Source organism: Carassius auratus, unplaced genomic scaffold (genome assembly GCF_003368295.1).
Source record: "Carassius auratus strain Wakin unplaced genomic scaffold, ASM336829v1 scaf_tig00016257, whole genome shotgun sequence".
NCBI lineage: Eukaryota > Metazoa > Chordata > Actinopteri > Cypriniformes > Cyprinidae > Carassius > Carassius auratus.
In genome coordinates this window covers 23,770-50,393 of record NW_020524655.1, presented here as the reverse complement: position 1 = coordinate 50,393, position 26,624 = coordinate 23,770, and the positions used below count along the sequence as shown (strand labels likewise).

General features: G+C 37.7%; 1 protein-coding gene across 1 annotated transcript; it reads left to right on the top strand.

Moving 5' to 3' along the window:
* Nucleotides 1-2,788: 2,788 nt before the first annotated feature.
* Nucleotides 2,789-21,266, top strand: LOC113075023 (mannosyl-oligosaccharide 1,2-alpha-mannosidase IA-like). Its single transcript, XM_026247737.1, has 7 exons — nt 2,789-2,986; nt 3,370-3,463; nt 7,584-7,699; nt 10,854-11,073; nt 13,438-13,610; nt 14,269-14,384; nt 18,647-21,266. The coding sequence occupies exons 1-7, from the start codon at nt 2,804-2,806 to the stop codon at nt 18,771-18,773; spliced, it is 1,029 nt and encodes a 342-aa protein (XP_026103522.1). The 5' UTR covers nt 2,789-2,803; the 3' UTR covers nt 18,774-21,266.
* Nucleotides 21,267-26,624: the final 5,358 nt, after the last annotated feature.

The window sequence follows — 26,624 nt, the reverse complement described above, 5'->3', positions numbered from 1 at the left end:
GGTCCAAATGTAAGGGACATGGGTCTACATAGAAAGACAGCTGAGAAAAGAACTAGCTTTTCTGTCTGCCTCTTAAAAGTTTGCATATTTAAACAAATGAAACGGATGGACATTCGCTTGCTTTAAAGAAGACACTGCGGTGCCTATTTAATGCAAAATTGACATACATTTGGGTTTTAGCAGATGCTTTATCCAAAGCAAGTAAAAACAGTTTGTCAAAAGTCCAGAAAATATCTGCTGTATTCTGAAGGCGTTGGTAGAGTACAGCACTCAGACCAATGCTTAATAAAGCATGACTTAATTCCTGCTAAAAAAAAATGACGTATTGCATAATAGGACAAAAATGAAACAAATAGACTTAAGCCTTAAGTATTCACATGAATTTAAATTAAAACTCCATGAAATGGCCACCATATTCAGTAATATGTCACTTTCTTATGTAATTCCACTGTTAGAATGAAACTTTTCGTTCGTGTAAAATATATTCTTGGCCGTTTTATATTATGTAAAGGAATTTCTATCAGCATATGTATGAAATATCATTAGATGGCAGATAATTAGGTAAGTGTGGAATCTCAGGAAAGAGCCTTTACATCTTTTTGTTGGTGCCTGGCATCTCTGTTTTCCCTTCGTTTTTGTGTTACATGCTCTAATCATCTGTGTAATGAAAAACAAATTGGTTTGGCTCAGCTCCGTGCTCTACACTAAACATTTTGCTAGGAGCACTCGTGCCCCTAGGGGTTCAGTCAGATTTGAGTGAGGAACATTTGATAAAGAACATTTATATTGAGAAGTTTATATTAACCTGCTTTAAACTGTAACATTGACTAATTCATACATAAATAGCCCAAAGTCTGGAGTACATTTTACAAGAAAATTACATTTCAGTCTTTCTACTTCAAGGCGTCATTTAATTATTTAAATTGTATCTTACTTTAATTTACTAGCCATTTCTGATTAAATGTTTCTAAACCATTTCCCCCAGTGTAACAAAACACAAAACATTAACAGCTATTCAAGATTTCAATGTAATCAAACTTTTATTTGAATGTGTTTTAACTATTGACCTGTTGAGTGTTATACATGTAAAACTTTTTCTTTTTTTTTTTTTTTTTTTTATACAAGATACATGATTGAAAGTTACTGTGAAGTTTGGTTCACATAAACCGTCGCATTGTTATTGAAGTCTACATGGTCCAATTAAAGTGAAGACACCCAAAATAATCCTTAAACCATTGGATTTGGGACGTTTTGTTGATTGTGAAAAGCAGCCAGCCACAGTGTCATTTGAATGTAAGTTGTTTATGTTAGCAAGTTTTCGTCAGATGTCACTGAATGCATTTTCACATTCGCACACATCAGTTTTCTCACGCAGGAGAGCCCTGCAGCGTGTGTAATGCACAGAGCTCTGTAGTGCCAGAGGCAGATCAGCGCCGTGTAAAAAATGATGACATTGGTAGCAACATTCCAAAGGTGTTTACACGCGTTTCCTGCTGTGGCCTGAAATATGAGGCCTTTACCTCATTTTGTGTTATTAAGAATTCACTACCACAGGCTAGAAAATATCCTCTTGCAGTCAAAGTGACATGCGTGGACTTCTTTGCCATCCAGTTGCATCACACATAGAAAAACATTCACATAAAAGGCCTCCAAATTAAACCGTTTGAGTACTCCGTTCCTCCAGGCCAGAGCTACTGTGGGTAATTTGCTGTCTTAATGACACAAATATCTTGCACGGTCTGTTTTGTAGAATTAGGCTTTAAAAATAAAGTGGAGAATGTCGTTCTTTCGTTCGTTAAAGCTGTGATTACGTGTCATTACTCAGCAGTGATTTATCTTCATAATTGGTGTAGACACAGAGGCCCACACAGAGCGCATCTGATGTCGGGGTAGGAGCAGCGGGTCAGGAGACGTGGCTTCCATTTTCAGGCCGGAGTTAAGTTGTCAGCTTTTAGTTGGAAGCGTGCCAGTGAAAGTTAATAAAGGCGGCTCTAAACACTGAAGGAAAACACGGCCGCTCTGTAAAACAAGGCCATGAAATCAACTTGGCAGCCATGTAAGATGTGTTAAGTACTGAAATTTGTGTGTGTGCGTGTGTGTTATTTATTCATGTTTATATATATATTTCATTCACAAGCAAATACTGTACTGTATATATTAAAATAAATATGACAATTTTTATTACTAAATATTATGTTTTCTGTTTGAATATATTGTAAATTCAAGTTTATTCCTGTGATGCGAAGCTGAATTTTCAGCATCATTACTCCAGTCTTCAGTGTCACATGATCCTTCAGAAATCGATCTAAAATGCTGATTTGGCGCTCAAGATTTTTTTTTTTTTTTTTTTTTTTTTTTTGGTTTGTTTTTGAATATTATCAGTTTTGAAAACCGTTATTCTACATAGTTTTATAGAAACCCTGATAGAAACTTTTTTTTTTTTTTCAGGATTCTTTAAATATACAATATAAAATTTAAAAGAACTTCAGTTCATTTGAAATAAATATTTTTTAACAATTTCTTTACTTCAATTTATTGCATTCTTGCTGAAAAGTAGTAATTTATTTTATTATTATTATTATACCTTAAACCTTTGAACTACAGTGTATAGAATCAACTGAAATTCTCACCAATAATATCAAAGCCCTGAATCCAATCAAGTCTGATGATTAAAATCAGGTCTTGCCTTATTTCTCTCTGAATATTCGGTTTCAATCTGAAATACATAAAATTACACAAGTTGCAATTTTGACTGGTTGAAGGTTTTCTGCACAACACAAAATGTAAAGTATAAACAGAGCTCATGATTGCGGAGTTACTGAAATTTGATCTCTCCTCATGTAATTCCTCTTCCTCATGCAGTGGGATCGGCAGAAACTGGCCATGGGCGTCAGGAGGAAGCAGTATTCTTGCCGAATACGGGACGCTGCATTTGGAGTTCATGCATCTCAGTGCTCTTTCAGGGAGACCAGTTTTTGCCGAGAAGGTGAGCAGCAGTTCAGGCGTCACGCCTCTGCAGTTTATTAAACACCACACTGAACTAAATGTGAATTTGGAGCGGTCGTGAATTGTTATAAAAGCTGACAACAGTGACCCAGGATGACCTCCGCTCGTAACGGTTATATTGATGCTCTTTTCGCTTCAATCCTCATATCTGATTCTCTTCGAATGAATCTGCTGACCTGACCTGAAATATAGACACAGACAAATGGCACTATTACAAGCTCTGAATGAGGCTGTGCAAGCTGTGAAAGTGACCTAGTCTGTAGATTCATGAGTTCTGTCCCTTGTTTACTGTGTTATTGGATGACCTTAGCTATGGCTTAATTTGACGTGATAATACAAGCGATATGTGATTTGCCGTTGCAGGTAATGAACATCAGAAAGGTGCTGAATCGACTGGACAAACCTCAAGGATTGTACCCGAATTACCTGAACCCTAACAGTGGACAGTGGGGCCAGCGTAAGTCCAGAAACACACGCACATACTGGAGAACCTCAGAAGTGTTTTCCCAGAAATGTCATGATTAAAATGAGTGTCTTTATCTGTATCTAAGTGGAATTGATCTGTAAGTGTTTCTCTTATGGATAGAGCACTGATTTGTTTAGTCAGTGTGAGATAGAGACAGACAGACAGACAGATAGACAGAACACTGACAAAACCAGCAACAAGTTTTTCCTATTGGAGCCTGGGAACTTTTAGACATGACTTTGGTCGCCTGCAAACTGATAAAAACTTTCCATTTCCATTTTCAATCGCTGATTACGGCCAGCTTTTGACATTTTGGGTGTAATCTGTAGGCAGACGGTTTGTGCACATGCCATATGAGACTTTGGCTTGACCAGTGGCGCCCCTGAAACTGTCGAGAAATGTCAACTTTCTCACCACATCTGTCGTCATAGTGCTTTAAGAGTTAATTATGCAACAAAGCCAGAAATATACACACTTTTTTCCTTAAGTTCATGCTGTAGACGACCACACACATCAATAGTTTGGGATGTTTTATGCTGGTCCCGCAGCGACTGGAATGACGACTTCAGTGAGGACTGCTCTGCTGCGTTAGCCGGCTTTCGTGTCGTCCTCGCTCCAAGGGGTTTACTGCCGGCTTAGCGTGGGGAGCAACGCTGTCTCAACTTCATGGTCATTGATGACGCAGGCGATTGATGATGAAGAGCCAGAGGAGAACAAAGATTCTTACTGCAGTGTGTGTCGTCGGGATAATACATATGAATTATGATGGAGGAAAAAAAGATAGAGGCTTTTGAGCTGTCAGAATGTAGCAATACCAAAACTGGTTTTCTTCTCCGTGCATTGGAGCAAGTCCTTCTTTTTTCGCTTCGACAAAAGTCATTTGTTTAGACGATCGTAAACAGAAATGATCTGAGATGGCAGCAAGCTGCAGGGAAGATGGGATGGTAACGTGTGGCTGCACTTGAAAATGGCTGTCAGTCTTTTAGCTTCGCACAAGTAGCCCAGAACCGTCCTGAAGGGCTTTCCATATGTGGGTCAGTTGTCATGTTTGGGTTTGAGCAGCTTGAAGCTTTAGGGTTAACCTTAATGAAACAACAACATGAATCAACCATCCTATAAATTCCACAATCTACCCTTCCTCTCTTTTATCTCTTTTTCTTTTTCATCGTCATACATCAAACTTCGTTTTGCACTGTCAGAGATTCTCAGTGTTTCAAAGCTGTCTCCAGTTTAGCTTCATATGTGCCACTCAACAGAAGTTTCATAAGCTAGTAAGCGGTCTTATGAGGTTACATCCTACCGAATTGAAAACTCATGAGACACTGAATAGCAGTGCTTGTTTTAACTTTATATAGGGGGATATTTAGGCACCCTCAAGTCCTTCCCATTTTTCTCTTTTGTGAAACACAAAAGAAAGTGTTGGGCTGAATATCTGAGCCCTAATAAAAAAGTTTCAGAAATTGTACATATAATTTTTCACAAGTTTTCTGAAGCCACGCTGCTATGTTGTCGCATTGCACTTGTAGCCCCACCCACAGTGAAATTCTCATTGGTTCATACCCCCATTCCACATCAGACAATGAATATGTTTTGATTAGCTGTAGTTTTGGCACTTAAGAGTTTTTCTTTCAGTAAGTATTTGCTGTGTTGCGAGTAAGTATGAAATGTGGGGCTATGATCTGACGTGCATGAGGTCTGTTTCAGGGTTGCTCTGTGTGCTTCAGTGCTGTACAGAGAGGCTTCAAATGTTCCCGGTGTCTGTTGGGTAGTAATCTCAGCTGGTCATCAGGTTTCGCTCAGGAAAGCACTGCAAGAGCTGACAACAAAACTCCTGTTTCCTGCTGTCAAATTTTACCAACAGAAGACCTTTGCACAGCGAAGCCCTCTTACCACCAACGCAGTACAGTTTGGAGTTTCTTTGTGATGTGTGTGAATTGTTATTACGACAGTGGGGAAAAGCCATCTTATATGACTAAGAAACTAAATCGGGTAGTGCAGAGGTGCTCAAAGTCTGGCCTACAGGCAAATCCAGTCTGCCTCGAGTTCATCAATGACCTCCTGCTGAAGTCTTTTAAAGACTTTTTTTTTTTTTTTTGAGAATTCAATCACTGCTGCTGGGTCTGCGCTGCAAGAGAATTAAACGACCTCTCTTATTATAATAAATAAAGCAGTGCAAGAAAGACTTCTCGTCTAGTTTTGCAGTGCAGACTTTTATTCTTACAAAGTTTTTTAAGTGCACTTTTACATTAAATTAGACTACCATTGAAAGCTGTGTGGTAGCTAAGTTTTTTTTCTCTCTCTCCAACAAGGCTGCCTTAAATTGAAAGAATTTGATATTGTTGATAAGTTGAAACATTAACAGACTGGCAGTGTTTTTGAATTATTTATGTATTTGTATGAAAGAAAAAAAAAATGTTTGTTTGTTTTTATTCACTTTGACTACATTGTTCTGGAAAATGAGAAGGCTCCGACCAGCACTTATGACTGGATCTAAATCTGAGCACATGTAGCTGTAATTGTTGGTCATTGCACATTTTAAAACAATATCAAAGTCAAGGATTGGCTATTAGCGATCATTTCATTAATTGACCCCTGGTACACATTTTGGCCCATGAGCTGCATAATTTGAGTAAGATTAACAAAAATGTGCCTAATTCGGAAATTTAGCTGAGTGCTAACAGGCAAAATGGGTACCATAATAGCCCCTCTGACATTTGAAATAAGAATTTAATCTTAAGAAAAATCCTTGTTTTTCCTTTCTGTGCATTTTCTCTGAATAGTAGCGTTGCAGTGTATTTTTTATGGCTGTCTGCGCTGAGGCTTGATATCTCTTGACACATCTATCACAAAAACAAGTGCTTAATGAGGTATAAATATTCATGAGCTTGATCATCACTCAGACACTCACACAACAGTGCTGCCCCTCAAGCCACAGATTCTCATTTCTCACACACAGTGGACCAGACAGCGCTGAACGGACTGCCCCATTCACACATCACCTGGAAAAACACACATACACGCTTCATTTCTCCTTACACAGGAACTCACTAGACTCCAGCATACACAGCACATACTGTACAGTAGTTCAGATATGGAATCTTGTGAATATTTATACCTCATTAATCTAGTAAATTATTTAAATGAGATTTTAGTTAATAAATGTGTGTGTGTGTGTGTGTATATGTGTGTATATATATATATATATATATATATATATATATATACATACATATACACACATTTATTAACTAAAAACTCATTTAAATAATTTACTAGATTTGTTTCACTTTCTTTAGAAAATGTGAGTGGTGCTTACCCATACACACCTCTGTGATGTTAAGGTGTTCTTAGTGGTTGCTAGGTTATTTTAAGTGGTTGCTAGGGTGCTCTAGGTGGTTGCTAGAGTGTTATAAATGCTTTCAAAGGTGCTATAAATTTTACTATAGTGTTCTAAGTGCTTTCAGTGGTGTTCTAGGTGGTTGCTAGGGTGTTCTTGTTGGCCACAAACTTGTTTTAGGTGTTGCTAGGGTGTTCTAAGTGGTTGCTATGGTGTTCAGGTGTTGCTAGGGTGTTCTAAGTGGTCACTAGGATGTTTCAGTGGTTGTTAGTGTGTTTTAGGTGCTGCTTGGGTGTTCGAAGCGGTTGGTAGGGTGTTCTAGGATTGTTGCTAAATTGTTCTTATTGGCCACTAGGGTGTTGCTAGGGTGTTCTAATTGGTTGCTAGAATATTATAAGTTGTTTTCTATGTTATTCGAAGTGTTTGCTAGTATATGCAAAGTGGTCACTTGGATGTTTCAGTGGTTGTTAGGGTGTTTTAGGTGATTGCATGTGTGTTCTTATTAGCCACTAGGATGTTACAGGTGGTTGCTAGGTTCATCTCTTTTAACATGGGTGATGTACCTCCGTGATATCATCATTAAGCAATCTTATGACCATTGTAAAGTGCTGAGATTAGAGCTCTTCTCTATAGGTCTGTGTGAAAGTTTATGTGGGTGAATGCTTAATAATTGGTGTTATTCTGTTTAAAGCAGTCCCACAGCAGACTATTATGCTGGCACATGAATGAAGGAAGGTATTTTTCACTCACTCAGCTGTTTTCGCTGTGTTGCAGATCACGTCTCAGTTGGAGGCTTGGGGGACAGTTTCTACGAGTACCTGCTGAAGGCCTGGCTCATGTCAGACAAAACCGACGAGGAGGGAAAGAAGCTTTACTATGATGCCCTGCAGGTAAAGACCAATGTTACAGAAAGAGATGAAGCCCTTAGAAATGTTACACTCTGCTGGCCATTTGATCAAATGCTGACTAGACAAGAGCATCCTTGACATCCTTGTTTCTGGAAGATCCCTGCTATCTAAAGTTACTTGTGTCAGCAAAATATTGAGGATACGGAGTACTTCAGTGTCTAATAGGAGCTCAGCACCAACACAGTCATGGTTCGAGTTGATTCCAGGGGTGAGTGAAATATTGAATTTGAGAATTGGGTCCCTTTCAGTTAATGAATGTGAATTCAAAATAGAATTGGCCATGTCCCACAGGAAGTGGAATCTACTGAATTGCAGTTCATGCAAAGATCAGACATATATTAGTCAATAAAACAATATCACATACAGTAATTAGTTTTGACCAGTTATGTCTCTTAATTTCCTGAATTGTAGTATACCTTTTTTAGGTATACGTTTTTCAGTTTTTTGGTCAGTTTTTATCCTAAACTTAGTCTAGTACTGTACTAAAAACAGTTAATACACAAATGAATTTCAGTTTTCTCACACATTATTTTCAGATAACTAAAATAAACCTAAAAATAAAAGTAGTAAATCTGCTGAATACATATTGAAGTTAGACTTGCTTTTAAAGAGTAAAGTAGTACTTTCTAGGAAATTAATTGTTCCACCATATAATCAAAGTATCAAATATTTTTTTTTTTAAATAACAAAATAGTGCTATGTAGTTAATATATAATTATATAGTTGTCATTTCAAACATTGATTATTGCATATATATATATATATATATATGTTTTATAATGTTTCTGGAAATACTTCATATGTTGTTTGATGACATGTTAATGCGAATTCATATAAAAAAATTCTAACATTTCTGCACAAATCTGCACCCTGTTTGGCCAAATCAAATCTCAAAGGTATTTTTTTATTTTAATTTTAATTTTATTTTTTTAATATGGCAGAACGATCCAGATTCACAATATACATTTTACAGGTTACATTTTTTACATCACTGCTCACTTGTCAAATTCAACATCTAGTTAAAGTTTATGTATTAAAATAACAGAAGTGGTATGTTTTTTACCCTCAAGTTTCAAGTGTCCAGTTTTTCCTGTGTGAATATTAAAAATGTTTGCTATGCAAATTTTAGTCTGTTGTTCAAGCTTGAACTGAAAATTTGTCCTCTGTGGGTTTTGAGTTTGTGAGTTGGAATTCGTCTTTATAGTGTCTGACTCTAAGAAAGTAAAGTGTGTGTGTGTGTGTGTTTGTGTGTAAGCTGCCACCAGCGTTGTTCTGCTGGAGCCGTCCGTGAGAGCTTTGGAAAGCTGCTGCAGACTGATTGTTACAGACCACAAACTCAATCCTCACTTTCATTAAAGAGGACCATCACAACCTGCCTAAGATAATGCTGTCCCTCAGGCCGTCTGTCTGGGTGCCTCCCCGGAGTCACTCGAACACACACACACACACACTTTGAACTCCAGGACAATCGTACAGCTAAAGAAAAGTCCATTATGTCGGTCACCTTCAGAGAACGGCTGTTCTGTCCACTATTTTACCCAGGCATTCATTACCACTAGAGAAAGCTCTTTTTCAGGCCTTTAACTCACTCTGTACAGCCTGATTTCACCTAATTTATCTCACTAACCATGGATAGGCTGCTTGGTCATCTCCGTCCATCCACACCTCTCAGCTGGTAGCATTCGATTATTTGCACCGTTGGAAAAAAATAAGGACGTTACGGAAGTGACTGACGAATCGCAGCAGATTCAATTCAGTTTGTTAGAGGAATGCTAAATACTAAAATTTTCATTTTTGTTGGGCAAGCTGCTTTACAAGCTACAAATTGGCATTCGGGTAGTTAATTTCTTATATTATTTTCCTATATCTTTCTAGTTATGGTGAGCATTAAAAAAAATTATAATAATCCTCAATTACTTATAAATATTCATTTTATATATTACTAAAATTATATATAAATGATTTAAATGTCTTGGTACTGTAGTTCTTTTAATTATTTTTTTATTTATTTTTGTTTTATTATTTATATACTGCTGTAGTTTTTTACTTTTTACTATATCTTTTTAGGTTTAATTTAGTTACAAATTATTTTTTATATAGCTTTATTTTTATATAGCTTTTTATTTTTTTCATGCAAAAACTTTGAGGTGAGCCTGGACATTTTCACTTAAAAATCTTCTGGATTCAGAAACTTTTTTTTTTTTTTTTTTTTTTTTTTTTTTTTTTTTAAGCTTCTAAGGCTTTAACCCATCTTACAGTAGAGATGTATTTATCACTGTTGTGAGGCAGGAGAGTATTTACTTCAGTAGCTGTGGTCGACTTTGGTTTCATATTTCACTCTGTGCTCTTTCTTTTGGATAACAAAATAACGAACTCAAATTAGTATTTTTATGTCCATTGATTGGCACTGTAGTAATACAAAGGATAATGAACTGTCTGTCAAGATCATTCTATAAACCCTTCAGAGTGAACCTAGATCCAGAATCCAGAATCGAATTCTTAAATCAGAGAGCACATTCTAGATGATCTTTGATTATTTACTCATCTAAATCTGATATGCAGTTACATCTGTTCGGCTACTTGTTACCATAATCAGTACTTTATTGTATTCAAGATTCTGAAAAAATATATGCTGGTTCTGTTACTACATTTAGTTTCTCCTCAAAACTGGTGCCATATTTATGATGAAATAGAAGAACAAAGAGAGTGATGTAAGAAAAGAAAAAAAGAGGGAGTCATATGCTTTACTTATTTTCTTATTTTCCTTTGGTACCATGGTGATGAACATCTCCAGTTTTCCATTTAAATGCACAGGGGCCTTTTTCCAGACAGATAAGAATCTCATTTCCCATGTGTGTGACGCTTCTGTAAATACACAACGCTGGCACACAGCTGTGACCCTGATCTCTGCTATGATCTAACTTCGGGCTGTGAACAGTTCGGTTGACGCTTTTTAGAGAATGAAATCACTCTGAAGCCTTGAATGGTCTCTCTTATTGTTAGGCAAACAAAACAAATGCAAACAAGGACAAAGTTTCTTTTAACCCACACAGTATGAATAACCACAGAGAGAAGAAATTGAATTGAACAACCATTTAAAGTGATCTCTTGTTATCATTTTCTGTTCTGCGTGCAGGCGGTTGAGAAGAATTTGATCCGCAAGTCAAGCGGAGGGTTGACGTATATCGCTGAATGGAAAGGCGGACTCCTGGAGCATAAGATGGGTCACCTGACCTGCTTCGCTGGTGGTATGATCGCTTTAGGGGCGGACGGAGCCCCCGATGATAAGACGGGTCACCAGATGGAACTGGCGGCTGAGATCGCCCGCACGTGTCACGAGTCTTACTCCCGAACAAGTGAGTGGGAGAACAGCTTTGAAATGTTAAAACATCTAAAAAAAAAAAGAAAAAAAGAAATAATGTTTTGTGGTTATGTACCTTTTTTCTTACCCCACCGATTCGTTTGTGTGTGTGTGTGTATATGTATATATTTATGTATGTGTATATATATATATATATATATATATATATATATATATATATATATATATATATATATATATATATATATATATATATATATATATATATATATATATATATATATACACACAGTATTGTTCAAAATAATAGCAGTACAATGTGACTAACCAGAATAATCAAGGTTTTTCGTATATTTTTTTATTGCTACGTGGCAAACAAGTTACCAGTAGGTTCAGTAGATTCTCAGAAAACAAATGAGACCCAGCATTCATGATATGCACGCTCTTAAGGCTGTGCAATTGGGCAATTAGTTGAATTAGTTGAAAGGGGTGTGTTCAAAAAAATAGCAGTGTGGCATTCAATCACAGAGGTCATCAATTTTGTGAAGAAACAGGTGTGAATCAGGTGGCCCCTATTTAAGGATGAAGCCAACACTTGTTGAACATGCATTTGAAAGCTGAGGAAAATGGGTCGTTCAAGACATTGTTCAGAAGAACAGCGTACTTTGATTAAAAGTTGATTAGAGAGGGGAAAACCTATAAAGAGGTGCAAAAAATTATAGGCTGTTCAGCTAAAATGATCTCCAATGCCTTAAAATGGAGAGCAAAACCAGAGAAACGTGGAAGAAAACGGAAAACAACCATCAAAATGGATAGAAGAATAACCAGAATGGCAAAGGCTCAGCCAATGATCACCTCCAGGATGATCAAAGACAGTCTGGAGTTACCTGTAAGTACTGTGACAGTTAGAAGACGTCTGTGTGAAGCTAATCTATTTTCAAGAATCCCCCGCAAAGTCCCTCTGTTAAAAAAAAGGCATGTGCAGAAGAGGTTACAATTTGCCAAAGAACACATCAACTGGCCTAAAGAGAAATGGAGGAACATTTTGTGGACTGATGAGAGTAAAATTGTTCTTTTTGGGTCCAAGGGCCACAGGCAGTTTGTGAGACGACCCCCAAACTCTGAATTCAAGCCACAGTACACAGTGAAGACAGTGAAGCATGGAGGTGCAAGCATCATGATATGGGCATGTTTCTCCTACTATGGTGTTGGGCCTATTTATCGCATACCAGGGATCATGGATCAGTTTGCATATGTTAAAATACTTGAAGAGGTCATGTTGCCCTATGCTGAAGAGGACATGCCCTTGAAATGGTTGTTTCAACAAGACAATGACCCAAAACACACTAGTAAACGGGCAAAGTCTTGGTTCCAAACCAACAAAATTAATGTTATGGAGTGGCCAGCCCAATCTCCAGACCTTAATCCAATTGAGAACATGTGGGGTGATATCAAAAATGCTGTTTCTGAAGCAAAACCAAGAAATGTGAATGAATTGTGGAATGTTGTTAAAGAATCATGGAGTGGAATAACAGCTGAGAGGTGCCACAAGTTGGTTGACTCCATGCCACACAGATGTCAAGCAGTTTTAAAAAACTGTGGTCATACAACTAAATATTAGTTTAGTGATTCACAGAACTGCTAAATCCCAGAAAAAAAAAAATGTTTGTACAAAATAGTTTTGAGTTTGTACAGTCAAAGGTAGACACTGCTATTTTTTTGAACACACCCCTTTCAACTAATTGCCAAATTGCACAGCCTTAAGAGCGTGCATATCATGAATGCTGGGTCTTGTTTGTTTTCTGACAATCTACTGAACCTACTGGTAACTTGTTTGCCACGTAGCAATAAAAAATATACTAAAAACCTTGATTATTCTGGTTAGTCACATTGTACTGCTATTATTTTGAACAATACTGTATATATATATTAGTCTTTATTTATTTAGCAGCAACTTCTATGCAAAAAATACAAAAAATGTGTAAAACAAGTGATTTATCATTAGACAACATCACAAAAAAAATCTAATTTATTTACTTATTATAAATTGAATAAATTGAATTATAAAGTGCTCACCCATAAGTGAGATTTGTATAACTATTGTCTATAATAGTCTTATTGTCAGTGTAGAGACTCCCTAAATCCATTGCTGTTAACCCTGAACACAAACACACACACTCAAATCCCTTATTAAACGCACACATACACAATCATCACTGGCCTGTTCATAATGCTTAGGTATTTTTAGCAGACACAGATTATCAGAGGTCCAGATTATCCCACAGCCCATAATCCACATCCAAAAAGTGTTTCTCTTCATCTCAGGAACAGTGTAATCCCATAATCCATTGTCAACGTGGATGTTTAAGCGATGAATTTGACAGCATGTGTGTTTCAGGTATGAAGCTGGGTCCCGAGGCCTTCCGTTTCGACGGAGGCGTAGAAGCCATCGCCACACGGCAGAATGAGAAGTACTTCATCCTGAGGCCGGAGGTCATTGAGACGTACATGTACATGTGGAGGTTCACCCACGACCCCAAATACAGACAGTGGGGCTGGGAGGCGGTGCAGGTGAGAACTCAGTCACTTGGATTTCACATTATCACTTATTGCATAACACCACCAGTATGTGACTGGTAAAGAGGCCCAGGATGTAGGCCAGACTGTGAGTCACAGCGAGGCTTTATCCATGCCTTCAGACGCTCGCTGCACTTCAGCACAGCGGGATTAGACCGCCAGGGTCTCACAGCCTTGTAATTGTACCATAATGACTTCAGATTGCCATTGTGATGTGTCTGTCCCTTCAGGCGATACATCAGATCTCTTCAACCCTCGCTCTCCTTCTGCCATCTATTCCTCTCTCATAAAAATGTGCTGGCTCAACACCCACTCAATGCTTGATTCTTTGCTCCAAGAACTATTTTGTCAAATCTTCTGTATCTTAATGTCCTTTTTGCACCCTACACAGCACCTCAAGGCCAGTAAGAACACACTAATCAAGGTCTTTAGAATTACTACAGACTACAACTGCAGCAAAACTCTGCAGGAATGTAGATCTGGAGGGCCAGAGATGGCCAGCTCTTTCATATAGACTTGTGGGTTGGGGGCCTATTGACTTGCATCAGTGCCAGGTCTCTGAAAATGAAAAGCAGGCTACATGACACTTGCTAGGATTGTGGAAAACTATGACATTGGTACTGACAGGTACATTTGTTTTTCTGTATATCAGGCTCTGGAGAAGTACTGCAGGGTGGAAGGGGGTTACAGCGGAGTGAGAGACGTCTACGCTAGCACGCCCAACCATGATGACGTGCAGCAGAGCTTCTACCTGGCTGAAACACTCAAGTGAGTACAGAGCACATACACAGCTGACTGTCTTGCATTGTTGGAGAAAAAAAAAAAATATATATATGTATATAAACCAATTTACCAATTATAAACACTCACACTTTGTGTTATATTAATGAGATGCATCAGTATATTAATGAGTCATCAGTCAGAATAATGAGGAGAAAAAAAGTAAAACTTGAGCGAATTTTGGGAAACTCAAAAATGTATATAAATAACTCATTAAAAATATAATTAAAATAATGTTACAGTGCAAAACAACATACTATATGATGAATGATCTTCATTTTCTTTTTGCTAAATGTTTTTCTTATGAATTTGGGCTGAAATAAGCTTGTAAACACATCTTTGTAGCACAGAGATTGAGTCCGTCTGGAGCCTGTGATTTTCACAAACTTCTTATCCATTGGTTTGCAATATATAGGCATGTTGCGAGAGACTAACTTGTGATTCTGCAATGACTGTCTGAAGGAGAGGAAAGCTCTTCACTTAGAATGCATGAATTGAGCCAGTTCTCTGTCAGAGGGAAAATTGTCACTGTCAAGGTGAAATGATTGAGACACAAGACTGTGACAGCTGGAACTCATTCACAGTGGTACTTATCAAACAACATTCATCATTTAAGACGGATAAATGAAAGGAATGAATAAAGAAAGAGTCGATCAGTTTGTCAGGGCACAAAATGATGGCCTTCATTGTGGAGAGGGTGTTGGGGTTGGGGTAGGGGGTTGCTGGTGTCTCTTCCCAGCTCTCCAGTCCTCCCATTTGATTGCGTTTTAAGAGGAAATAACTGTTCGAGTCTCATCCTGCCACGCCAGACAGCAGCTCTTCATTTCTGCAGTCTTTAATACTCTGGAGGAGCGCTTGCCCTTTGGCCAGGAGGAGTGCAGCGCACACAATTGAGCACAGACAAGATTTAGCAATTCTTTGAGAGTGAGAGAGAGCGCGCATCAAGAAGCCCCTGCTTTCGACTTTTCCCACTCTGGTTGTTTCTCATTCTGTTGCTGCTTCTGGCTTGCTTTCGCCCCTTTTGCACAGTAAGTGCATATTAAGTAATGATTCTTCTTCAGAGCCAGACTGTCTGGCGGGCTGAGGGAGCAGAGTTTCCTGTTCATAGAAATGCTCTCAGTGTGTTTGTAGACATGACTGTGCTCTTTAACATGCTCACTTCAGCACACTACATCTGCTCTGCTTCACACGCTGAGCCACTAAAGGGATAATTCACACACACACACGCACACAAAAATTAAATTTGTTCATTTACTCACCATGCATTCATTCCAAACCTGTATGACTGACTTTCTTCCGTGGAAAAGAAGGTATTTTTCATGCAATGAGTAAATGTTGCCTAGTCAAACAATATATCCGCTGATATGTTCTTTTTGGGGGGGGGGCTATTATTATTATTATTTTATTTATTTATTTTTTTCCTGTTTGGCTGATATGTCAGAAGCAAGACCTTTATTTTGACTGCTCTTAGATGCCAACGCCTGAGCGCCCAGAGCTCCCCGTTTCTGTCTTCATTAGTGTATTGTCTCTGTTTAACACTTCTGATCATTTTTTTATACACAGAACTTTCAAACAGTTAGTAAAGAATATATGAAAAAATAGCATAGTGTATTATTGGTAACACAAAGGCAAATGCTATAATACTTTCTCATCCACAGTCAGCATTCAGCTTATATGCGTTTAATTTCAACAAGTCTTTGAATATCTAATGAACATTTAATTTCTCTGCTCTCTTTAAAGGTCCCCTAAAGTGCCTTGAAACATGCAGCATTATTCTATGTGGTGACATAATTTAAACTGAAACTGGAAAAGAGGGCGGGACATATAGAGCAGCCCCCACCCCCTTTTTAAAATAGCCAATAGCGTTTTGTTTATATCTGCTCGGGCCAGAGCCCTTGAGCTCGGTAAAACCACATTTGACAGCCGCAGTCTAATAGATTTACCCCCGAGATTCAATATCAAACTCTTAGTAAAACAAAATAGTGCTCATAATCACGCTGAGATTGTGTAGTTGTAAAAGTTTTTAATATATGCCGACTCACGCATATGATCCTCTCCATACGATCATTTTATTTTATCAAATCTATATATATATATATATATATATATATATATATATATATATATATATATATATATATATATATATATATATATATATATATATATATATATATATATATATATATACATATAATTTTTTTTTTTTTTTTTTTTTTTTTAATTAAGCTTTTTCAAATAAAATAATTTAGTAAATGTTATGTACAATAATTTTATTTCAATCCATAAACAAACAAATTAAAAAAGCTTACCGGAGTGCTGTTCAAAAATATAAACACATTAAATACACAAGCAATAAATGTAATGAAATATAGACATTAAAGAGAACATAATTCTAAAAATATATACATGCATGTTTTAAACCACATAGCATATGCCTGTGAGTAAAAGTAGGGCTTAAGATGTGGCTTTTTTCGTCAGTCGTTATGCATGTTTTTTCTACTATTTGTGTTTTTGCTGTTATTTCTTGATTCAGTATTCTGAGGCTTCACTTCACACAGCATATAGTAAAACCAGGACACATCTCCATTAAAAATGGCCCAAAAATTAAATATAAAAGTGGTTATCAGTGTGATGATTGTTGGGTCCATTTCACTTTTAGATGTAGTCTGACCTCTTGTGACCTCTTTCGTTAAATAAAGCTGCCTTTTCTTATTTATAACTTCACCTTCCAGTTTCTTCCCAGCTTCCAGTTTCTTCCCAGGTCTGAAGATCATACTCTCTGTAGAAGGAGGCCAAGCACGGTTTAAGCCGCCAGAGGTGGTTCATCCAGTGGACCCGCATGATTTAGCTTTAACTCTGGAGGCCTAAGGTCAGCAGCTTATATTTTCAGAGGGCCAGCGGAGAAGAGAGCCTTTCATCAGCAAATCTCCAGCCAATGCATGTCTGTTCAGAGAGGAAACCGAGAGGAAGGGAGGGTTAGAATCCATATTATCAAGGTCACAACTTCATCAGGAAACAAGTGTCAGCATTGCCGTCTCTAGCTAAAGTTTATAGACTGTAATTTAAAATCTGTCATCCAGCCTTCCAAATAAAGTTGTGCCTTCTAACCTGTGGCTTTTTTCTCTCCTTGGCTGCAGGTTTTGAATTATAGCCTTCGCTCATAAAACAATGTCTTTTAGCTATGGCTGTCGGCAACAAGTTGCTACTCTCAGCTAAAGGAAGCAAAATGTTGAGACCTTTTGTAATTTGTAATCTTCATCCTTTATTTATGTTGCTGTTGTTGTCTTGGCAGTGTTTTGCTTGGCAGAGTTTCACTTAAGCACTTGGGAGATGTTCATGTTTTGTTAACGAAGAAAACATTCCGATTTTAAGAGGTGGATTTATGCAGTTTGGAATTCATTGAGATAATTAGTGGTGTTTGTGTTTGTACTGTTGTGCATATTAAATATTAAACGTTGGCGTGTTGAGACGCAGCCTTTTGTGCTAGACGTAAACCGTACCTCAAATGATGCAGCTTGTTGAGTTCTGTCAAACTTCATTGTTAAAACTGGTGGAAAGACTAGACTTTGTTTGTGTGTGTGTTAGGGCTGGGACAACGAAAAAAAATACGTCAACGCAAAATATGCGCATCGATTCGTCGACCTGTTTTTATTTCTCTAAAAAACGTTTGCCAAACGTTTACCTTATGTGCGCTGAATATACGCGATGGCCGGATCAACATTCTGTCCAACATTATATAACCAATCCAGGGTTTTTTCTGCATTGATCTTTTTTTTTTTTTTTTTTTTGGTGGCTGTCAAAGCCTTATTTGATCGGTGTGTGATGTAGAATAGAATGACTCCTGCGCCTGTATGAGAGAGAGCCCTGACTGCACGCACACTATCAGTCTTCAAACAACACGAGCGCTTCTTGCTCTCTCTCTCCCCTGTGCATATTAATCAAAATCATTAAACACGATAGAAAAAGGGCGAAACACCGAAGTTTCACTCGCGCTCGCGCACTCACAGTCTTCAAACTACACGAGCGCGGTCTTGCTCGCTCTCTCTCTCTCTCTAGTGATAGTAAATGGGTATTAATCATAGACTGTATAAAAGCATGGATGTACTGTTTGTGACGTCACCCGTAGACTCCTGAAGAGTGCTTTTGAAGCTCAAAGTGTGTTCTCTTACAAACAATCTCACTGTGATTAACTGTTTTATAAAATGCCCTGGAAACATCTTGAGAGATTTTCTTTCTTTGTTTTTCAGGTATCTGTATCTTTTGTTCTCCGACGACGACCATTTGTCCTTCGAACACTGGGTGTTCAACACGGAGGCCCATCCTCTTCCTGTCATTAAGAAACCGACCCCAGAAATAGCAAACCAACTCAAGTAATCTTCATCCAACCCCAAAACCCCACTGAGACGTATCTTCCTGAACCTGCTTTAACGGTGGAGAAGAGCTATGGACTCAAAACCCCTGTGGCTGGAGAGTTCTTATCCTCCAGGACTTTTTTTTCCAAGTGTTTCTCCTCTGCCGTCTCTTCTCGGGATTCCGCATGCTGCCCTGTCGCCCCTCTCTCTGTCCCTGAATCTGCGGACACGTCTCTGAACCTCAGAGACCCAGAAGGACCTTATTTCCTCTGTGAGGAGACCGGACCAGATCGTTTTCCATCATACTTGCCCTCTCACACATGTAATAAAGCCATAGGTAATTGCATAAAAGTCCGTCTGTGTTTTTTGCATCATGTGCATTTACAGGAGCGAAGCTAAGAGATATCCACTGGACTTCACCATCTCCTGCTGTCTGTTTCTTTCGGGATGAGGTTTGGTTCAGCGTTTTGAGGCTTTATTCGACAGCAAGGTAGTGAAACCAAGTCAACTAGTGCCTTTTAGTCTTACTGATCATTTTAGTTTTAATAGCAACGCTCTATTTATTTTCGCTGTGGCCGAAGGTTTCTTCCTACTGGCATACAGCCCTCCTACTCTCTTAATGGATGTAAGAATAAGTCATTTATTCCTCTACATTTGTGAGCTTACTTTGTTTCAAATAATGTGTGCAAAATGTGTTTTGATTGTTTACTTAATCAGTGGAGGAGGAGACTTTTTTTATCCTAGACATGTAAAATAGAGTACTTTGTGTTAATTTATTACTCAAGATGTAGGGATTTTTTTTTAATCTTTTTTTCAGTGTGGAGGGCAGGAAACTACAGAGACTCTTAAGAGGAGACGATGATAGGAAAAAATATGAGATGAGAGGATAAATTTACAATTCAATGCACTGCAGTTGCTTGCAAAACTATTGTTTTCCTGAGAAGTTTTGCGTTTGCTAGCAAACACGCTGAATATAAATTTTTCTTCCCACTTTATTTCCATCACAAACATTTTGCAAGCTCATGCAAAGGTTTTGTGAGCGGGCAAACAGCTTTTTATGAGCGAAAGTTTCTCTGTGGAACACAAAAGGTTTTTGCGAGCGAATGCATAGTTTCCTGTGTGCAAACCCAAGACGACGCATCAGCATTGAAATCTAATTTTTCCTCCAATCTAATCACCAGGTCCTTTTAGGAGCATTGTAGTAAACTGCAATGAAGCTGCTCGAATCCATTGGAAAAGTGTTTTATTAGGACAACACGGGCAGCATCAGTCAAAAAGGGGAGTGAATATTTGTATGAATGTACCACCAAATGTGAATTGAACATGCTTTGGCCTAATTGTTGTGATTTATCATTTTATCTTTGTTTGTTTGATCGTTCATTTGATTTAACCTGAAAGCACAAAGTTGTGAATCAGTATATTTGGGTTTTCCATGAAGAAAAGAATAGGAATAATATTACTGTAGGACAATGTGACGGCACAAGTGCGGAATGATGATGGAAAAAGATCCAAACCAATGAATACACTGGATACAACACACATACATACAAAAGAATTACATACACTACATCTGTAGCCACATTCCAATTTATAGAGGAACAGACCAATGCCCATCTTATTAGTAATTTTGGGGAATTTGACAACTAAAATTTGAGGTCTGAATGGCAGGATTGCAAGGTCTGTTGTGGAGTGGTGCTGATGCTAGCATCTACATTTAGACAGTGTTCCCAAAACCAAACCACCCTGCTCAACTAGAAAGGTGTGGTCTTTACCAATGTAGTATACTAGTGGATCCAGGTGAAAAAAATACCTCGCAGAGATTCCTCTCTCTTGAGGCCAGTGACTGCAACACTTGACATGGTATTTCTCCGCTGTATGTGTGCTAGTGAACGCATACTGTCAGAGTTAGGAACCGCAACATATGAAAGTAACATCATCTCGAGGACACTGTGACACTGTAGATAAGACATCGCGCTCACTGGATTCATGATACTGCAAATCTAAACGATGTTTAGCACTGCTGCGGCATAGCGCGGACTAGCGATTTGTGCTGTCTCTTTAGTGAAAGTGATTCCTCAAGCTGTGACTGATGATTTGTAGCGACTCTTAGGTGACATTCGGATACAGATGTTTCCTCGCATCTGGTTGCGATACTCAGAATACGAGCTGCGCTTGTTTAAATATTGTGTTGATCTTGCATAGAAAATGCCTTTTTGTTTGTGATTCTTGTCGTTTATTTCTTCATGAGACAACCTCAGAAATGTAACCGTACAATATTGCTGATAATCATTCCATTGCACATAGTCTTTGTTTTGTTTCGGTTTTCGGTTTACTTTTTTCTCTTCTTTTCTTTAATATATATGCAAGTAATTTTGTGGTAAAGTGGTTCATTTTTGTTTGTTTGTTTGTTTTTGTTTTTTTTTGTATTGTACATATCTCATTCTGGCAAACTGCCAGCCATCATTTATATAAATCTTATGATCTTATGTAATTATATTAAAGAGCAGCAAAAGGTTTTGATAAACTATATTTGTTACACTTCAATTGTGAATAAAACAATCTTTTAATATAATGCAGAGTTGTTGTTGTTTTTAATGGGGATTTCTTGATTAAAAACATTTTCACAAAATGTATTTATACATTCATGTTTGGGGGCAGATCTGACTCATACAAGGCTGACACTGCAAGAGTCATTTAAAAAGAGGTTTTTATTATTAATGTGTGAAAGCAATAAAGATGCATCCAACAGGTCTGTTGAATTAAAATTCTATCCATAAATTATATGTAACTAATGGTTACATCCATCTATCATTCTATCCATCTATTGTTCTATTTATCATTATATCTATATACAGTATATTCTATTTGTATATACTCTGTCGTTCTGTCTATCTGCCATAGTTTTATCATTGTCATATCGTTGTCTATGTGACATTATATTATTGTATCATTCTTTGTCATTCCATCTTTTTAACATTCTGTAGCTCTATCATTCTGTCTATCGTTCTGTCTATCTTATCGTTCTACCTATTGTTTGATATAGCTATCGTTCTGTCTATCATTACATCTATCATTCTTTGTTGTTCTGTCTGTTTACTGTTACATCTATCATTCTATCTTCCGTTCTGTTGTTGTGTTCTACCTACTGGGACAGTCGTGGCATAATGGTTCGAGTCGAGGTGTAACCCGAAGGTTGCAGGTTCGAGTCTCAGGTCTGGCAGGAGTTGTCGATGGAGGGAGTGAATAACCAGCGATCTCTCCCACCATCAATACCACGACTGAGGTGAGACCCTTGAGCAAGGGACTGAACCCCCATATATAAAGCCATAGTGGATTCATAAATAAACTATGATAAGAAACCGATATAAATAAAGCCTATGATTTAAACAACTGGACAACCAAGGGAAAATAGTTTTAGCAATTTTAATTCAACAAAGTGAGACTGCTGAAGCAGAATAGAAGGAAAGAAAATGCAATACCCATGGGGTAAAGTAAAATTGAAACCCAAAAGTGAGAAGGAAAAGGAAATAAAGATAGAAAATAAATAGAAACAGATCCACTCAGATGCAGTTCACTAAGAACATTAGAGGAAATGATGTCACCTGATGTCACAAGACATCATAAAGCCAATTAGCCATGGGTTCCCTCGGGAACTTATAATAGGCTTTCAGAATAGCTTTGATAATGATAATAAAAAAAGATGTATTTAGCATGTTGCATATTATTTTTACAAAACAAGTCCCTTCAAATAAAATTAACCACAGACCTTATTTTCATGAGGCAGAGCTTTTGAGCATTTGTTAATTGTTTTCTTGGTTAACACAAGTCACAGTGTTCATGTTACACATATTGGACAATGAATCAAATTAATTACAACAGCAATGTGTAATTGCAAGCTTCTCCACAAGCTAATTGCATAATAAGAACATGATGTTAATTAGTATTTCTCATTATTCACATAATTGTACTTACATGGTTACATGATCACTATAATGTTAAGAATAATTGTATTTTGTTAACTTTTTAGTTTTTTTCAGAAACAAACCACTCATCTCACGGCCAAGTCCAGTTTAAATGAGCGTTGATGTGAGCGGCATCAGGCCTGAGGTGTACAGGAGATCACGGGTCGCAGCTGTGTGCCAACCCTGAGTGTTTACAGCAAACACAGGAAATGACATTCTAGTCTATCTTTCATTACGTCTCCCTCGCATGGAGAGAGATCTGAATGGAAGGCATTGTTCTCTTCTGTGACAAATAATACGGCACTACAGGTAGTCGCACCCTTCAACCTGTTTGTCTTATATACACATCGGCCATTCATAAGGTCTTCAATTAGGATGTAAAGTTCACATAGGGCTCGCTACTAATTCTCCTTAAAGTAGCATGAACGTCACCGATATTAATCAACCTAACAGCAGTCAAAATCTCTAAACATAAACCGTGTTGAAAAACAATTTTAAAAGTATAGTTTACCCAAACATGAAAATTCTGTCGTCATTTACTCACCCTCAAGTTGTTCCAAAAGCATATGAGTTTCTTTCATCTGTTGAACACAAAAGAAGATATTTTGAAGAATGTTGGTAATGAAACAGTTGCTAGTCCCCACTGACTTCCATAGTGGGGAAGAAAAAAAATACTATGGAAGTCAATGAGCACCAGCAAATGTTTGCTTTCATTCTTTTAAAATATTTGATTCTGTTTTTAACAGATACAGAAAGTCATCCTTACAGGTGTGTGTGTGTGGTTAAATAAATTATTTAGTAGGAACTTAACTTAACTTTTAAGGGAAGTCGTGGCCCAGTAGTTAGAGAGTATGACTCCTAACCTTAGGGTTGTGGGATCAAGTCTCGGGCTAGCAGCACCATGACTGAGTGAAAATCTGTGTTTTAATGTTATTCAGTTGCCATATCTAAAACCTCATTCTAGATAAAACAGCTACTATAGTAACTGTTTCATGCTGGCCTGTTTTGACTAGAGAAAAACGTTCTGATTGGTTGATTGTACTAGTCTCCGCCCACTCCTCCACTAATGAAAACACCTGAGTGCTCGTCATTCACATCTGCACTGGTGTGGATGTTTAAAAGCTCCTGTAGGGTCTGAATTTAGGATTGCCAGAACATTATACTCTTTTCATTTCTGTGGTATGGTAATATAATTTTTTCCTTTGTTGATCCCCACCTCTTCTCTGTCTAGATTCTCCAGGGGGTGTTGTTTCTCTTACCTTTTTGCTTCCCCAATGGCCTGGTTGTAATCATACCAAATCATTCCAGAAATCTACATAAAAATGATTTGTTTGGGCAAATGGGCTTGTTGACGTAAATATCTCTGAATGCAGTGTTTTGCTGGCGGTGGGTAACCTCCATATCATCGCACATTAAGTATGCACACTCTCCAGGGACTAAATGATGCAGGAGGAGAAGATGAAACAGGAAGATGAGAGGCTTGTCGGAGTGGCTGTGCTGGTAAGCGGTTGTCTGGGGGAACCGCTGCTCCCGCTGTCTGGCCTGCTGCGTGACACGCTGGACTTTGTTCATGCATGTTCCCCGCTGCAAGAAAAAGATCAGTCCCTTTCTGATATTAACCACCCAGAGACAGACGCTAGTTCTGAATTTCTATTTCAACTCCGAAACCCCATTAAAACATTGCTCAGTTTTCCAGGTCATAGAAATGAATCATCTGCATGGTTCAGAATACATTCATTAGTACAGTATGTGTATGATTTGTTTTATAACACTTTTGTTTAATTTATTAGGAATTGGTCTAATGTGTATGGAAACCCATTTCTTCCATGGAATAAAAAGACTAAACCGGTAATTGCAACTTTCTTGCGAAATCTGATTTTTTTCAGAGTTTATCTCACAACTTTATTTTATACTTTATTTTATAGAGTTTATACCAAAGTCATTTATTTATTTATTTATTTATTTGTCTTGTGATGGAAACAAGCCTCATAAATATAAGGTTAGGAGACTGCCCCACACTCTTTTTGATGTGGATTTTGTCCTGCAGTGGCTTCAACATCCACTTTTATTTTGCAGCAAATATCCTTGAAATCATTTTTGTTCTCTTGAGCACATGGTGTGAAATGGCCACTATATTTTTATTTAATATTTTTACAATATTATTTGCATAATTTAAGTTGCAGCTTTTATGTAAACGTGAAATCTGAGTTTATTTGTATATTTTATTGATTTTTTTTTTTATTTTTATTTTTTACTTTGGCCAGTAAAAAGATGCATTTTTCCCCCCTCAGTAAAAAGGAGCCTATAGCAATACCATTACTTTACTTTTATAGTCCCTAAAATCAAAAGCAACATTTTAACCCTTTTTTTCTGGTCCAGCATACTCCTTTTAGCGAGGTTTTTTTTCCCCTCTCTTGCTGTGAATGAAATAAACCCACACCTTGATAGTCGATAAGGAATGGCTTGAAGAGATGGAAACACACAGGAAGCCACACAAGCTGTGTACATTTAATTCTTGTCTACCTCAGAGCCATGACACCACTGACTGTCATATACAGACCCTCAGTACATCACTATGACCTCACACAAGGACTTCCTGTTTTAGGCTTTAGGACACGCTGCTAATTTTAATGTGAAACCATATAATCAGAACCCCCTGCCTACGGCCCAGCTGCCATCTCAAATCCAAGTCAGCTCTGTCATTTCCTGAAAAATGTCCATCTAGCGTGAAATAAAAAACAGGAAGCGCCTCCAAAAAGATGTGATTTATTTCTCTGCTCTCATTATAGGTTAAAATTGCTGGTCTCGAGGCCCGGGCTGACTGAGAGCTCAGGCATTGTCAGAAAAAATTATAAGAGGTAAAAGCATGTGATGAACTGCAGGGTTCATTGCGAATATGAATTAATTTGTTCCTCCGAATTGCCTGTTGGACACAAACTTCAGCCCTCTGATTGGTTGACTTCTTTAGTTTGAATTAACCTTTAGCGAGCGCGCTATCCTCATCGCTGTTCTTCACAATGGCGGTTTATGTCATCGTCTTCTCTGAGAAGGCTCCGCTTTCAGAATAATGAACATGAAGTGTGGAGTTTCAAAATCATGCATGCATGCAATGTCACACCAGAGCCACCCAGTGACTTTTCTGAAGAGTCAGGAAGTATCTTACTGAAATCCCCCTTTTTTACCTAATCAAGTTGATGAGCTTAATATCTTTTATCAATGAAGCACGATAACCTTCAACTATCTAGAATGATTCCGAAAACTATAGCTTTCTCCAGAACGCTTCTCTATAGACCTATTACTATTAGTTTGTCTTTTAGCTGACACTTTTTATCCAGAACAACTTGAACTGCACTTGTTGTAGGAGCACTGCAGGACCGTGACCAGTATGCAAGCTTTTCTGTTCAGTTCTGTTTTGCAGTGTTGTAATGTTTTGCTTTGAATGTTATCATTATCGTAAACATGTCTGAATTGATGTAATATAGCTAGATAATTTTATTTTTATTTTGAGCCGTGAAATGTCATGGAGGTTAAGTGAGTTTGAACATTGCAGTTTAAAAAATCAATACCTTTCCAAGTGCAGAAATTACAGACTTCACCTTTGACTTTTATTGGACAGAATCCTTCTTACACAGTATATGATTAGTCACTCCTTATACATAATAGATAAAGTGTTGTACTGTGTGGGTTTAGATTGCTGTAGGTGTAGGAGCTAACCATGTTTCTGTCTTTGTGTCTGAGTGAAAGCATACATTGTGAAAGCTGACTAAAGTTGAACTCTGACCTTAAAATGGAAGCCACCAGGATGCCAAGCTTCCTGTCCAATTGTAATTACCATGCCAACATCACCTAGCAAGCTGCTCTGATTGGGTCTTTGTGCCAGTGCCAATTATGAAGACAAATTACTGCTTGTG